The sequence below is a fragment of the Podarcis vaucheri genome (genome assembly GCF_965113315.1).
Source record: "Podarcis vaucheri genome assembly, chromosome: 2".
NCBI lineage: Eukaryota > Metazoa > Chordata > Lepidosauria > Squamata > Lacertidae > Podarcis > Podarcis vaucheri.
The window spans coordinates 89,409,612-89,426,222 of NC_138760.1; the positions used below are offsets into that span (position 1 = coordinate 89,409,612).

The 16,611-nt window shown below is 46.8% G+C and overlaps 1 protein-coding gene across 1 annotated transcript in view; it reads left to right on the plus strand.

Annotated features, from left to right (window-relative positions):
• Positions 1–16,236, plus strand: part of COPG1 (COPI coat complex subunit gamma 1) — a 28,423-nt gene extending 12,187 nt beyond the window's left edge. The window contains exons 14-24 of the mRNA XM_082213764.1: positions 582–825; positions 2,050–2,125; positions 3,231–3,334; positions 5,077–5,202; positions 5,646–5,714; positions 6,701–6,843; positions 10,757–10,928; positions 11,583–11,680; positions 13,988–14,126; positions 14,232–14,330; positions 14,961–16,236. Of these exons, the coding sequence (XP_082069890.1) occupies positions 582–825; positions 2,050–2,125; positions 3,231–3,334; positions 5,077–5,202; positions 5,646–5,714; positions 6,701–6,843; positions 10,757–10,928; positions 11,583–11,680; positions 13,988–14,126; positions 14,232–14,330; positions 14,961–15,091 (1,401 nt within the window). The 3' untranslated portion in view covers positions 15,092–16,236. The remainder of the gene's footprint in view (positions 1–581; positions 826–2,049; positions 2,126–3,230; positions 3,335–5,076; positions 5,203–5,645; positions 5,715–6,700; positions 6,844–10,756; positions 10,929–11,582; positions 11,681–13,987; positions 14,127–14,231; positions 14,331–14,960) is intronic.
• Positions 16,237–16,611: the final 375 nt, after the last annotated feature.

Consider the following 16,611-nt stretch of genomic DNA (forward strand, 5'->3'; position numbering starts at 1 on the left):
CCAGCAAGCAAATTGGGATGAGTGCAGGATGAATGCCCATTGTCTCTACAACAACCCAACTGGCACGAATGCTCAGCACAGATTGGACTTGATCTAATCTCTGTATAAGCTTTGTGCAGACAAATTGGGAAGAATGCTGAATAAACAGGTTGTCTTGAACGGCCCTAAGGCTTTTGCACCTGTGCCTTCCAGTAAAGTCTGTCTCTGCACTTTTTTCAGGCTTTTATTCTCGCCCATATGCATGAGAAACCCTTTTTGGTATCCTGTCTTCTTTTTCCAACAGAAGGCAGCAAGCAAAAGAATTATAAAAATGCAAATTGGTTGGAGCAGGACAATGGAAGAGGCAGGGGAGGTGGCAGGATGTCCCTTTATAAAACGAAAGGATAAAATCCTAAAGATTCCAGACTCTTTACTAACCAGTGCAGATGAGCAAGTGCCCTGACACCCTCTTGCCTTGAAATGCAGGTGAAAATTCATTATTACCCAGTAGCTTTTCTTTTCTTTTTAAGAAAGGTACTGTAAAAAGAGAGCCACTATCCTCCACTGAGCTTTCACCCTGACTCATTCATGTTCCTGTCCAGGGTGGCTTTGAGTACAAGCGAGCCATTGTTGAATGTATCATCGGCATCATTGAGGAGAACTCGGAGAGCAAGGAAACCGGACTCTCCCACCTGTGCGAGTTCATTGAGGACTGCGAGTTCACCGTCCTGGCCACCCGCATTCTCCACCTGCTGGGCCAGGAAGGGCCCAAGACCAACAGCCCTTCAAAGTACATTCGTTTCATTTACAACAGAGTCGTCTTGGAACACGAGGAAGTCAGGGCAGGTACATGCACACATACAAGGAGCTGATTGAGTCAGGTTGTCGGTCAGTCTAGCTCAGGATTGTCTGGGCTACCTGGCTGTGGCTCTCCAGGATTCAGGCAGGCAGGAGTCTTTCCTGTCCAGAGGTGCCAGGATTGGAACCTGGGACCTACTGCCTGCAAAGCATGACAGCCTCTCCTCCTCTTTATGCCGTTGGGGTAGATGAACTTTCCTGACTTGAAATCAAATCAAGGTAAATGGTCACTTGAGACCAGGGTTTAAATTTTAAAATGGGAACATTGCTTGATTTCTTCTGAACATTTTTATCCTTGTGAAGCAGGGATGGGGAACCTGTAAGTCTCCAGGTGCTGTTCGACTCCCATCAGCCCCAGCTCCCAACTCCCATCAGCCCCAGCTGGAAGGGACAATGGACAGGGATAGTGGAAATTGTAGTTCAGCAGCATCTGGAGGGCCACAGATTCTCCATTCCTGACGTAAAGAATGTACTGATAAAGAGCGATGATACCTTACATGTTATAAGAGGATATTAGCTGCAAGGGATAGTTCAGATACTTCTGTTATATGAGGTTCTAATGATAACATAAAAGCTATTTGTTCCTGGTTCAGTCCTGTGAATATATTCCTATTCCATGCTTGGCTAAACCTTTAAGGCAGTGGTTTTCAACCAGTGTGCCATGGCACCCTGGGGTGCCATGAATGATGGTGAGGAGTGCTGCAGGCAACACCAACCTCTGTCCCTCTTTCCTTCCCTCCCTCCTCTGATACCCTCTTGCGTCTCTGCCTCCCAAAGGCTTGAACAGCTGTTTATTGCAGCAGCCCTGGCTACAAGCTCCCCAGCTGAATGATGCCTCTGGGGCTGGCCAGGGGGTGCTTCCCAGGGCCCTGGTGGGCAGTATGAGGATGCACCTCTCTTTGGGGCAGGGAAAGCAGATCACAGACCGGGGCAGCAGCTGCAGCTTCCTGGAGGACTCCCAAGGAGAGGGGAGAAGAGAGGAGGCTCAGGGAATACTTCGCAAGGGAAGGTGTTCAAAAAAGGGTGAGAGGCTGCTAGTTCTGCAGGCAAGGGGTGACACAACTGGGCTCCTGAGCCCCACAAGGATGCTGCAGAAAGAAGGTAGTTGGTCAAGGGAGCCGTGGACCCAAAAAGGTTGAAAACTTCCGCTTTAAGCGGCTTCCCACACTGTCTTCTCCAGCTGATCATCCTTCTTTCCTTTCTTGCTTACAGGTGCTGTGAGTGCTCTGGCTAAATTTGGGGCTCAGAATGAAGAAATGCTCCCCAGTGTCCTCGTATTGCTGAAGAGGTGAGTTGTGATTAGAGCAGCATGACCACATAGATCTAACACAAAAAAAATTCTCCCTGGGAAAGATGTGTAGTTTTTTGCTGTTGAGACAGCTCTGGAAAAAGCCAGACATGCTGACTGTGTGGCCTAAGCTGATTTCATAATTACTCCTGCTGCTCTGTGGTCAAAGAGGGCTGGCATGGACTACAGTTCCCTGCAGGAATCTGATTGGATGTGGAAGTCCCGCTGATTTTCCCCAAGCAAACAATGCACAGACCTGCTTTAAATTTCTGGTTTCCTTCTGACTTAGAAAAACTGGCTGGCTGGTCAGTGCTACTGGAAACCCAGCCAGATAGGCGGGGTATAAATAGTAAATTATATTATTAATATTGTTGTTGTTGTTATTGTTATACCATTGCAGCAAGGACTGTTGCTGTTGGAACTGTGTCCCTGGCCAAAGAGGCAGAGCAGACAGAATCAAGACATCAGGGTTTCAGGTGGCTGGATTTGAGGATAGAATCAGTGCAGAAGGCTTAAGAAAATGAACAAAACATTTTTAACGGGAGCAGTAACATCTCACTTTGCAAATCCCCAAAATAATAAAAACCGGATGAAGGGAAACGCAAAATTGGAAAATGCCGGATAAAAATATAAGACTTCCTCAGATGGAATGGAGGAGAACTGTTAGAGGCCCAAACATAATAACCAAAATGTGCTGACGCAGCCTTGGGTTTGCTTCCAGAAGGAGGACTGAAGGAGGGCAGGGGTTGCGTGCATTGATGCAGTTCTCTGATCTTAGTCTCTGCAACAGATTAGGAGCTTAGCAGGGTCAGCACAGATGCCTTGGTCAAAAGAAGGGATTGTTCCCAGGCTCAGATGCACTGAAGTGGCCACCCATTGCAGATTCACTCTTGGATTCGGCACCACAAAACAGTCTTAATGGTCTCTGACTAAGCAGCTGTTTCCTGACAGTTGTCAGCACTGGGACAGGCTATTTATGCTGCTGATCCCTTCACCACAGAGCATGCCGTCCTCTTTCTTGACCATCTGGATTGGATTAACTTGGATAGGTCCATGTGAATTTAAGTGATTCCCACTGAGCAGAGCTCTCTGATCTTGATTTCAGGTGTGTGATGGATGATGACAATGAAGTGAGAGACAGGGCCACGTTCTACCTGAGTGTCTTGGAGCAGAAACAAAAAGCCCTCAACGCTGGCTACATCCTGAATGGTAACCAAGATGCCAATTTGGGGGCATGTGAAATGTAAAAGTCACATTTACGGCTAGAATTTGCCATAATGTGGAACGGGTTTGGGAGAGGTTTTTTAAAAAATAATAATAATCTTGAAGACAGTGACAAAGATTTGACAGTTAGAATTGTAGGTGCTGTAGTTTGGTTTGAAACTTCTGTTGTGTTTTTCTTTTCTTTTCTTTTTTAAAAAGCTGACTTTCAAATTGCTCAGGTTAGATTGGGAAGCTGTTTTGTAGCCCAAAGTCTCAGTGCAAGTTTTATAGTGATATCAAAATGGTTCACAGTCACATAAGACAAACCAAAAGGAAGGTCATGCATACATCTGCTGAATAAATCCGTAGCTCTGACTCAGGGAACTTAAAATTCTCAGCTTGTTCACCCTACCACCCCAGAACAATGCCACTCCCAGCTTACTTTTTAAAAACAAATAAATAAATTATATTTTATTGATAAGTTTCAGTGAGAAAATAAAGTAGAAGGAAGGGGGGGGGAATTAAAAAGGAAGAGAGACCCGTAGCTTACTTAACTCTTTTTGCTAAAATTCATCACATTGGCTCTTGCCAAAGCTATATACAGACTGACAAGGCCAGCTCAAAATGTTTACCTGCCTGAAGTGAAGCAGAAGTCTGCCCCTTCTCCTCCCAATTCCCCATTCCACATGGAGAAGCCAACTGGCCTGGCCTCTGAACCTTCCTTTGACACTGGTGATGGGATAGCATCCTGTGCTGCGTGTGAGACAGCTGGCTAGTTTTGGGGAGCCAAAAGAGGCTGTGCAGCATACGTGCAGGTCTCTCCTCCAATGGAAGGGAATGACCAGGAGGCTTAGGAGGGACCGGACCCTGCTGCCCATCTACCCCAGTATCTGCTGCCCAAGGCACTTTGCCTAACAGTAGAGCCGGCCGTGCAGATTGATTTCCCTTCTATCCCAACCTAGTAACTGTCACCTTCCAACCAGCTCATCATTTCCACCTTTAACATAGTGCAGTTCCTCTCAGCCAAGGGGGTTGGTTAGAAAGAAGGAACAGGAAGGAAGGCAATAGATGACTCCTTATTTCCACACCCGCCAAGCTAGAACACCAAAGTGCATTGTGCAGCATGGATGAATTGATGGTGGTGTAGGGGAAGGCTTGATGGAGAGCTCTGAAGGCTCCTTTTGGTTGCCAGCATTTACTGATACTTTTCAGGTCTGTCTAATCTATTTGTGGGTCAGCGGAGATGGCTTCGTGTAGCATGAAGGGCAAATGGGGGTTTTAGCCTGATTTCCAGATCTGCTTCTCTTCCTGTGCGGATTGTATAATAAGGGATAGCAGAGCCTCTGTGCCCCCTGAGCCCTGAATGGGAACAGATGCAAGCCAGTTGTTTTGTACGCAGCTCTCAGGAGGAGAGTCGTCTCCATAGGTACCCTTTTGAGGTTATGAGTGTCCCCAGTTCCCTGAAATGCAGATATTCATCAGGAATGGATTTGCAGTGAAGCATTTGGTTCCTCTGCATCTGGATAGGAATATCTCCTCAGTGGGTAGTTGCTCCTAGCTCAATCAGCAACCCATTTAAGCTGTAGGGGATTAAATTGGCCCCAAGCCAAGCCCTTTAGGCAGGTTTTGGGATGAGGCCATATGGAAGAGCAGATGTGGAGACTTAATTGAGCTCTGATTTATAAGGCGACAAAGAGGTCCCTGGTTTCCTGTTAAGTTCAATTTTGGTCACCCTTTCTCTTCTCCAGGATTGACTGTATCCATCCCTGGCCTGGAGAGGGCGCTGCACCAATATACACTGGATCCTTCTGAAAAACCCTTTGACCTGAAGTCTGTTCCCTTGGCAACTGCCCCCATCACTGAACAAAGAACAGGTAATTGTAGAAATAACAAGGGACAAACTTTCTCATCAGTGTCTAGCACAGCACGTTTCTTGGGGACTTTCCAGTTCTCTCTGCCCTTTCAAGGTGGCCCAACTTGAATTTCATGGGCCCTTTTCACAGTAGCACCTGCGATATTATGAATTGCTTCAGTTTCATCTTGCTAAGACACCAGGGACCGTTTTCTTTTCCCCTTATGCTGCTACCTGATCAGAATATTGGTGCCATCTTCTTCCATTACAGTAATCAACCTGCTGTTTGTTCCAATTCTGGCTCTCCTCCCACCTCCTGTCCTGGTTTTCTAAATGAGCACCAAAAATAAGGTGCTGTTTCTCTGTAAAAGGTTCAATTCCCCTTTTGAATTACCACAACAGAGCTTCGGGTTAGCAGACGTGAATTACTGTACATGTGCTGTGTTTTTCTTGCTCCATTTGCAGAAAATGCTCCTGTGTCTGCCACCAAGCAGCCAGAGAAAGTGGCAGCAACCAGACAAGAAATATTCCAAGGTATGATATCACCTTGTATTTGAGTATAGAATGTGACAGTTGAGCAATTTGTAGGATTATTCCCTCAGTCTTTCGATATCTGAGATTTTTCTGATAGATGTAGTGTGTTAACTAGAAATGTTTTTAGGGAGAGTAGAGTCAAGATCAACTACTTTTTAATGTATATAGCAGGTGGGGGAACTAGATCTGGCCATTGGGCTAGATCCTTATCTCCCCCACTTGTGGGCCAACTTTGACTAAATAAAAACGGACAAATTGCCAGTTCCAGATGGCATTCACCTCAAGAACTCAAGTGTGAAATTGTTGATCTTCTAAACAGAAATGTGAAACTTGTCCCTTAGATAAACCTGCATACATTAGCTACTTTCCAGTTCTCAGGTAACACCATTTTTTAAAAAGGGATCCAGCAAGGGTCCTGAAAGTCAGCTAGCTTAATGTTTGTTTGGGGGGAAACTGGTGGAAAGTATTGTTAAGGATAAAATAGCCAAGCATATAAGATCAAGTCTTGCTGAAGTAGAACCAGCTTGGCTTCTATGAGGGAAAATCCTTTCTCACAAACCTATTAAGAGTTCTTTGACAGTGTCAACAAGCATAGAAAGAGGTGATCTGTGGTGTTCTTTGACTTTCAAAAAGCTTTCCACAAGGTACCTCACCAAAGACTGCTGAGTAAGCAATTCCTGGATCAGGAATTGGTTAGGTGCTGGAAGCAGAGAACAGGAATAAATGGAAGTCGCCCAAGGATCAGTACTGGGACCTGGGATCTTTAACTTGTTCATAATTGAATAGGATGCTGGACTAGATGGGCCAATCTCCTGATTCAACAGGCTCTTCTTCTGTTGTTCTGTACTTAAATGTTTTTATCCATGTTTTACAGATGAGGGAACTGAGGCTGGGAGTTGTTTATTCCCTAGGCTATGGTCTAAGTAGAGCAGAAATCTTGAATAGGTTCCACTTGCCAATTCTCTCTCTCTGTGTGTGTATTTTAGAACAATTAGCTGCTATCCCCGAGTTCCGAGAACTCGGCCCGCTGTTCAAATCCTCTTCCGAGCCAGTGGCTCTGACAGAATTGGAGACGGAGTATGTGATCCACTGTACCAAGCACACGTTCACAAACCACATGGTGTTCCAGGTGGGTACTGCGTTGAAAATACACGAGTAGTGACAGTAGTCTCTTCCATTTATAGATGGGTTAATGTCTGGACATCTCAGAGTTGTTTACAGTATAATAGATGCACAGTGGGTGCAATAAAAATAATGTCACATGGTTTACCTTCAAATAAGCGCCAAATATGGTTTCCATATCCATGAAAACAGTATCAGTATAAATAAAGTCAAATAGCATTTGAGGCAGCATAAGGTAGAATCCTAACAAACATAAAACACCCTTTTCATACCGCCACTTGCCCAGTCTCACGCTCACAACATCCGTTCCCTAATCACTACAATCATTTACTACCTCTGTCAACCAACCAATTGCACTCAGCACCCACATACAAAGAATTGCTGCCAATCATATACAGTGGTACCCCGCAAGACGAATGCCTCGCAAGACGGAAAACCCGCAAGACGAAAGGGTTTTCTGTTTTGGAGGCGCTTCACAAGACGAATTTCCCTATGGGCTTGCATCGCAAGACGAAAGCCCATACGGAAATGCTGGCGGTCGGGAGCAAAGACTTTCGCCCACAGCCGGCCTTCAGAAGAGGACCTCTTCTGAAGGCCGGCGGGGGGCAAAAGTCTTTGCTCCCCCCCCGCCTGCCTCCCCCCCCGCCTGCCCCGGGCGATCTTAAAATGCTGGCGGGCGGGAGCGAAGCGTTCGCTGCCGACCCCCAGCATTTTAAAATCTCCAAGGGACAGCAGAGAAGTCTCTGTCCCGGGGAGATTTTTAAATGCTGGGGGTCGGGAGCGAAGCGCTGCCGACCCCCAGCATTTTAAAATCTCCCCGTGTCCCGGGAAGATTTTTAAATGCTGGGGGTCGGGAGCGAAGCGCTGCCGACCCCCAGCATTTTAAAACCTCCCCGGGACACGGGGAGATTTTAAAATGCTGGGGGTCGGCAGCGCTTCGCTCCCGACCCCCAGCATTTTAAAACGCTGTTCCGAAGTGGGGCGGGGGGGCGGGGATACCTGCCCCCGCCGCCCCACTTCGGAAAGCTGTTCCGAAGTGGGGAGGGGGGGCGGGACGCCTGCCCCAGCCGCCCCACTTCGGAAAGCTGTTCCGAAGTGGGGCGGGGGGGCGGGAACACCTGGCCCCGCCGCCCCACTTCGGAAAGCTGTTCCGAAGTGGGGCGGGGGGGTGGGGACACCTGGCCCCGCCGCCCCACTTCGGAAAGCTGTTCCGAAGTGGGGAGGGGGGGCGGGGACACCTGCCCCCGCCGCCCCACTTCGGAAAGCTGTTCCGAAGTGGGGCGGGGGGGCGGGGACACCTGCCCCCGCCGCCCCACTTCGGAAAGCTGTTCCGAAGTGGGGCGGGGGGGGCGGGGACGCCTGCCCCCGCCGCCCCACTTCGGAAAGCTGTTCCGAAGTGGGGCGGGGGGCGGGGACGCCAGGCCCTGCCGCCCCACTTCGGAAAGCTGTTCCGAAGTGGGGCGGGGGGGGCGGGGACGCCTGGCCCCGCCGCCCCACTTCGGAAAGCTGTTCCGAAGTGGGGAGGGGGGGCGGGGACGCCTTCCCCAGCCGCCCCACTTCGGAAAGCTGTTCCGAAGTGGGGCGGGGGGCGGGGACACCTTCTGAAGGCGGGCAGGGGGCGAAAGTCTTTGTCCCCCCTGCCTGCCTTCCCAGGGGCTTTTAAATCGCCCCGGACAGCGGAGAAGTCCTCCGCTGTCCGGGGCAATTTTAAAATGCCGCCCGCCAGCATTTTAAGATAGCCCCGCACAGCGGAGAAGTCCTCCACTGTCCCAGGGTTTTTTAAAATGCTGGGGGTGGGAAGAAAAGCCCTTGTCCCCCCCCCCAGCCTTCAGAAGAGGTCCGGGGACAGACTGCCCCCGGACCTGTCCTGAAGGTGGTTTCCCTAGGAACGCATTAATTGATTTTCACTGCATTCCTATGGGAAACCGTGCATCGCAAGACGAAAAAACCGCAAGACGAAGAGAATTGCGGAACGAATTAATTTCGTCTTGCGAGGCACCACTGTACATATAAGAGACTCTCCTTCTCTGGAGGGTAGGACCCTAGCCAATGGATTCAAATTACAAGAATGGAGTTTCTGACTAAACATCTGGAGGAACTTTCAGACAGTAAGAGCTGTTCCAGCAGTGGAACAGGGTCCCTCAGGAGGTGGTGGACTCTCCTTCCTTGGAGGTTTTTAAGCAGAGGTTGGGTGGCCATCTGTCATGGATGCTTTAGCTGAGATTCCGGCATTGCAAGGGGTTGGCCTAGAGTAGACGATCCTCGGGGTCCCTTCCAACTCTATGGTTCTGTGGCTCTGCATATGCTTGCACACCTCTCTGTCCTCCATTCAGGCAGTCCAGAGGCATACTTAGAAGTCAAGGACATATTCTCGCGAGATAAAACACTCAAGAGGTTCGAAGCAGGGCTGTGGCTGGTGAGGAGATTGTGGCCTGGGTAAAGTCTCAAGAGGCTTATTAGTTAGAGAGCTGCCTTTGGTCCCTGGTTCTGAGGTTCCCCATCCCTGCCTTAAGACTTAACCACATTGGGTCTGGGTTTAAACAAAATGAGTAACCGTGGTTCATTAGAAACAGAAGCAGAACCTTCCAATCTTCTTGTGGCTGAACTGAAGGAGGAGAATGGGGGGCATGCAAATAACATGGAGGCCTGGTGCCTAGAATGATTCATTTGGGGTTGTCCCTGCCAGAGGCCTCAGACCAGAGCATTTCCCTCAGCTAAGCATGGTCAGATGATTAATGCATGCAGCACAGCTCCACGAGGGTAGGTTGGATTAGCTTATGGCAGGGCACAGGTTCCTTTTTATATCTGAAAGATGGGGAGATGTCCTAGTGGGTGTCTACCTGACACTGTTACAATGCTAAGAATCACTTTTGATGCTGATCCTAAAATATATGCAGATGTGTAAGTCTTTCCCCCCCCAGAAATATGCCTCTTTTCCACCCATTTTTTATATTTGATTGATTGATTGATTGCCAACCACTTAAACTGAATAGTTAAATGTGTATAAGTTGTGAGTTACTGTATATGGAAGTTGGATCTTCATGGAAGCAGGCTCTGTGCCTATGCTGGCTCAAGAACTGCACTGGCCTACAGCTTAGTTGGGTGTGGAGGTTCAACCCAGGACCAGTGCAGACACTATTTTCTGCAGATTCACTGAAGCAATACATCTGTTCCCTGCCTTCTGCAGTTATCACCTTAAATGTAGGTCTTCATATGTGTGTCTTTCAAAACTATTGTTGGAAACCAGTTAACCTGAAAGACCGCCTACTCCTCTGTAAACCAGCAAGATCGTTTATATCCTCTGCATATCTCACCCTACAGAATGTTATAGGATGGTGCCCCCAAAATGGGCATTTTCCGCTATTGCCCCTATATTATGGAACACACTTCCCTCTGAAGCAGCAACCACCAGTCACTTCAGATATCTTATAAAGGCACATATTTTGGCCCAGGTTTTCCCTAATCTCTAAGATCATACTCTGTCTTAACGTAAATCCCCTGAATTTTTGTTTTTATATTACCCTTTTACTGAGCCGAGGATCTCCATACATAGTGCCCAGGTTTGCGCCGTGGAGAGGTCACCGGTGCTGCTAACACAGCAAAAATAACATGGGGAGGAGGCAGCAGTTATAAGTTTCTGGTCTCTGCAGCCACAGCAGGTTGCTGTGATTCTCTGACAGCCTGGCTTTGCTCCCAGAAGGACACTCCGTTGTCTCTTGAGACAGACAAATACCAACAATTGGTTTTATGTTGTATTTTTTGTTTCGTTTTTGTGTTGTATATTGCTCAGAATTATTTTTAAAGAAAGATTAAGTGATGTAGAAATGCTTTTAAATAAACAGACCCCAAACTTTACATTACAGCACAGTAAAGTACATTCAGTATTTTGTGCCATGACGTTCCTTGATTTTCCCTGATAGTTTGACTGCACAAACACCCTGAATGATCAGATCCTGGAAAATGTCACAGTGCAGATGGAGCCAACTGAGGCATATGAGGTCATTGGTTACATACCGGCCAAAAGTTTGCTGTACAACCAACCTGGCACTTGCTATACATTGATTGCATTGCCCGAAGAGGACCCAACAGCAGGTAACAAGATTTTCTCTGTTTTCTTCCCTTCTCAGTCAGACCAAGCTGCCTTGTAGTTCTGAGCTTGCAGCCCCTGTCCATTTTAACAGATGTTAAATGACTTTTGAGAATTCACATACTTTTTATTTGAAGATTTGTCTTAAATGCAGTGCTCGGTCCTGTCAGTGCAAGGATCTGTTTTGCACAGTGGGACTGACTTTGCCTGCACATGCCCTGCACCCGACTAAAAATCTCCAAATGGGAGCTGGGGGGATCCTGGAACAGATTTAGAGGCATGCTTGGAGAGAAAGGAGAATGTACCATTGTGCCAGTGTAAATCCTTGTGCAGATGGGACAGTTTATTAGCACTGCATTGGACACAAGCCTATAATAACAGTGTGTGAATTGTAGGCCTAAAGACTTCTAGACACCCTTTCTGTGGAAAAACCTTGTTTACCTTGAGTGAGGTTGGTAGGTTAATTTGACTTTTCTGTCTAGGGGAGAACTGTCTTGTTGGGAAATTAGACATTACAAGCACTCTTCTCAGTCCTCAGTGACTTTTTAATAAATAGGCAGACTTGAACCTAGGAGCTGAGACAGGAATATAAATTAACTTGTACATTTCACATTTCTTTGTGCTTGATTTTTTTCTTTTTCTTTTTCCCCTTTCTGCAGTGGCCTGTACGTTCAGCTGCATGATGAAATTCACTGTCAAGGACTGTGACCCGAACACCGGTGAAGCAGAGGAAGAGGGCTATGAGGACGAATATGTGGTAAGAGGAGATTTAGCTACTTTCCTGTCCCTTTTTCAATGTCTCCTGGTCAGGTGGTGAAATGTGAGCCAAGGCAAGGCCATCCAGGGTGACATAGCTTTGCCTCCTGACCTCCTCTGGGGAGCTGTGGCTTGATCTAACAAATGCATTAGAAACCCTGTCTCATCAGGGCCAGAGGATGGATTGACCAGCTTCTGAGCTAACAGGCTGTTCAGTCTCAGCATGTCCAGATGGCTAAGTGTCAAACCTGGGGTGCCCTGTCACCAGCTGCTCACACACAGACCTGGCTTATAACCAGCTGAATGTTGGCAGCCATTTACTTGAAGGCTGTGACGTCTCCCTGGGGCATGACTACTCTGAGCTCCCTGTTCTATCCCCACATTTCATGGATAAAATGCTCCAGCAAAGCTGTTTTGCTTGTAATCTTTTGGGTAAGGAAGTTTTTTTTTAAGCAAAATACACCCTTCCCGGCACACTTAAAATACCAAAGGCTCTATTCCCCCCCCCCCAAGTATGAATAATATGCTCTAGAGAGTGTAGCTGATGCGCTGTGTGGAGGATACTGATGAGCCAGCTTTTATGCTCAGTGGGTTTCATTTTATGTATCAGGGCCATTGATTTCCTGTCAGCTTAAGGCACCATGGAAGTGTTCTGAGTGTCAAACCTACAGGAACATTTTGCAGGGAGGGCTCCTTTTTCCCCCCTTGCCTGGGAGTTGTTGTTTTTTACTCCAACCATGCAACTGATATTTCGAGCCTGGGCTGTTTTACCTGCTCCTGTGCAGAGATTTTGCTTGCCCTAAGACTTGTCTTCTCACTGCAGCTTCAGTCCCATTACACAGGGTGGCATTTCTTTTTTCTGCTCTGAAGAGCAGACTGCACAGTGCAACTTGAACCTGGCTCTGATCTATTGATTTTGCTTCTCCGTTTCTTCCTCCCCACCCCCGCCCAAGTGTCTGGCAATTCTGCTGAGAGTCACATCCGCTGTGTGCGCTGCTCCAAAAGCTACCCACTAAAAAGATGATCATTTAAGAATGGGAAAAAGTGACAGCGTTCAGTCTGCATTTGTGCCATATTAGAAACATAAATGACATGCTGCATCATGCTGCTAAAGGCTCAAAACATATTCTTTCTCTCTCTCTTTTGGCTGGTGTGCAAAGTTATTTTTTGGAAGGGCAGCACAAGCTCCTCCTTCATATGCAGACCATAATGTGAGTCAGGCTCCCTACAGGGAGGCCTTGTGTTATGAGGAGACCAAGCTTCCTTCCTCACCCTCAGGAAATATCATGCAGATCAGTCTGTTTTGCATATTCTTCTTCTTCTTTGGTGATCACTTGTAGCTGAGTAAGATTGTCTTCCATAGGTTTTAACAATGAGTCTGTAAGTGACTGTGGAGGCCAATTCTGGACCCACATGTCCTTCCACAGTGGGGACATTGGTTCCCGGGCGGGAGTTGATCGCGGTGTGGATTTGCCAAGCGTGCCTTCCTCTTAGCACGTTTCTCCCTTGCGTTCCGAGTTTGAGTGTCTTCAAAGTCCATGACACCTTTGGTAAAGGCTGTAGAGCACCCAACTCACAAATAGCGGGCATGATTCATGGGATGAACTCTGTCAGCAGAAGCCCAGTGGAAGTGCTCCCGCTTGGCTTTTCCAACCACCTCTTCCACTGTGTGCCCCCACCCATTGGCTTTTGGAGGGGATGGTCGGGAAAACCATCAGAAGAGCGTGCAGGGAGAGGGGCAATCCTTCCATCTGGCAAGCTGATGTTTGTAATGGTGTGACTCGGAAGGGCGCACCACTCTTCCGTTCAGCGTGTGATTTGGGTGCTGGCCCAGTGATTCTGTGGAAAGACGGGCATTAAGGGATGTTGAAGACTAGATGGCTGGTAAAGGAGAGGGAGTACAGAAGAGGAGGCAGAGTCACAGGCATGTAGAGCACTATGCAAAATGCAGAACACCTTGGCCAGCATCCCTCTAAATCCAGGGGTGAGGAACCTTTTTGACTCCAGGGCCCAAATCCTCATTAGGATCAGCCTCGTGGGCCAAATTCTGTGGATGGGTATGGTTGCTGATCTGTCAGTCACATGACACATGATTGGCAGGTGGCCAACCTGGGGAAAAATGCAAGCCCTTTAAAACATTCTCCTGTCTTAAAGCTGCTAAGTGCCCTTTGAAGCAGCCTCCAAACCCTCCTTTAAATTGGAAGGCGAGAGATGCCTTAATGTGACGGGGGTCACAGCTGCTCAATGAGCCAATGACAAAGCTTGATACAGAGTGGTATTGATTCACATATCCTTTTTTTTATATTAGCTGGAAGACATTGAGGTGACCATAGCAGATCACATCCAAAGGGTTCTGAAGCCAAATTTTGGAGCAGCCTGGGAAGAAGTTGGCGATGAGTTTGAAAAAGAAGAGACTTTCACGTTATCCACAGTAAAAACACTGGAAGGTAATATTTGTGGGGCTCTTGATATGCTTTCTCCCTCCCTCCCCCTGGGTTTTTAAGTATTTTTTCTTGGATTCTGATATGGTCCCAATATATTTCTTTCCACAGAGGCAGTAGGCAATATTGTCAAATTTCTAGGGATGCAGCCCTGCGAGCGGTCAGATAAAGTGCCTGAAAACAAGAACTCTCATGCCTTGTACCTGGCAGGTGAGGAGTTGTGCTAATATATTGGTTTCAGTTTTTGTGGTGATCCTAATGGGTATGGCTGAGTAAAGGTAAAGGTACCCCTGCCCGTACGGGCCAGTCGTGTCCGACTTTAGGGTTGTGTGCCCATCTCACTTAAGAGGCCGGGGGCCAGCGCTGTCTGGAGACACTTCCGGGTCACGTGGCCAGCGTGACGAAGCTGCTCTGACGAGCCAGCACCAGCGCCGCACACGGAAACACCGTTTACCTTCCCGCTATAAAGCGGTACCTATTTATCTACTTGCACTTAGGGGTGCTTTTGAACTGCTAGGTGGGCAGGAGCTGGGACCGAACGACGGGAGCTCACCCCATCACGGGAATTCGAACCGCCGACCATACGATCGGCAAGTCCTAGGCACTGAGGTTTTACCCACAGCGCCAAAGTATAACACTGGATAACTGTTAGCCGAAACATTATTAATGTAAGAGCCATTCTAATTTTCAGGTCTTTTTCTTTTTTTCTTTTTAAGTGCCGTATGTTTCTTTGGAATTTTAGTTTAACGCTCTCGAGGTAGCAGAGATGCAGAATTCTTCTAAGCATTTGACATGCTGATGGATAGCCTAATGCTATTGTCATATTCATATCTACTACAGGTGTATTTCGGGGTGGCCACGATCTCTTGGTTCGTTCTCGTCTTGTCCTGACAGACACTGTGACAATGCAAGTCACAGCACGGAGTGGAGAAGAACTTCCTGTGGATGTTGTCATGGCTTCTGTTGGTTAAACACAATATAGGACTTGATATTTCTAACTCTGAAGCCAAAGGGGGTGTTGGAAATGTATCCCCACTACTCTAGACGCTGAGAGAATCATTAGAACATTAGCTCTTTTTCTAATTAGGTGGGGGGGGGGAAACATTGTGTGAGTTTAAAGCTAGTCTTCAAAGTATGATCAGAGGTTTTCTGAGATACCGAACCAGTAATTTTTCCCCGGATCTCTAAACCATTTCAAAAGAGCATCCTTTTCATATCAAACTCTGCAGGATCCCAGTGCCTAAAGATGCTCACACCAGCTCCTGTTGTAGTAACAGTGTGTCAGATCCTTTCTGTGATCAGTGAGAGCCCCTCCCATTATGGCAATTTCTATTTGTGTTTGACATGTTTTAAGCCCTTCAAAACAGATCATAAAGCTAAAAGCATGAATTTACTCTCATTGCTGCTACCAGTTTAGTTTCTTTATGGTGGCATTAAAACAGACCTTACCTGTATCCAATAAAATACAGTAACGCAAAAAGGCTGCCTTGGTATTCTCAAGAATTTGATAGGAAAAAAATGCCTCAGAGTAGTATCTCTTGCCCACATTAGAATGCAATTGCAACCACAGAGTACAAATTCAGTGGACCTATTACTTGTTCATATGAAAACTGACTGACTTCCCTTTCCATTAAGGATAGTTGACCCCAGTTTTTCTTTCATTAAAACAATTAAGTTATGCACAAATGTAAAAAGATGTTTCTGGTGGCAGTAATTGGCAGCAGAGAAGCAGCAGGGGTGATCCAGAGTGGAGAAACAGTGACTAGAGAAATGTTTAGCTTCTGACCCCACTATATTGCTCCTATTCACCCTCTATCAAAGCAGTTTTTCCATGCTAACAACAGCAAAATAAAGCAGTTGGCCTACCATGTTACACAGTTTGCTCCTAAAATAGGATGTCTTTTTTTTGTATTTTGCAGTATCTGGAAAAAAGAAATGGTCTAATAAATTGCTGATCATCAGATTGCTTCATTGATTGTAATGCAATTGTTTAAATAATTAGCCAGCATTTTATTTTATTGAAGGTACTTGGAGTTTTGTTTTATTTATACGTGCTAATATTGTGCTTTGTTCTACTCTGCATAATTCTGTACATAAAAGTTGTGCCATGTAAGCCGAGATTTAAACAGTATAGCGTTCTTTTTGAAAAGTATGTGGTTGGTCATTATGGTTGTGAAGGGGGTTGTGTACAACCACATTTCATAATTATATGGCTTTGGCAAGGAGAGGAATAGTTTTACAGAGAGCATGTAAGGGCATGTTCACCCATAAGTTATATGCTCAGGCTTTACATTCAGCAAAGCTCCTGCCAGATCTGGTTCCTTCTACCTGCAGAGTCCATACATTTTCAAACACATCACTCATATTCACATTATCATTTATAGGGGTTGTGCCCCAAATACTTTGCATGTAGCTCAAAAAATGTGTGCAATGGCCCTAAGAATTGTCAAAGATGGCACCAGATATGTTCAGCATTAAAACACTTCTCTTC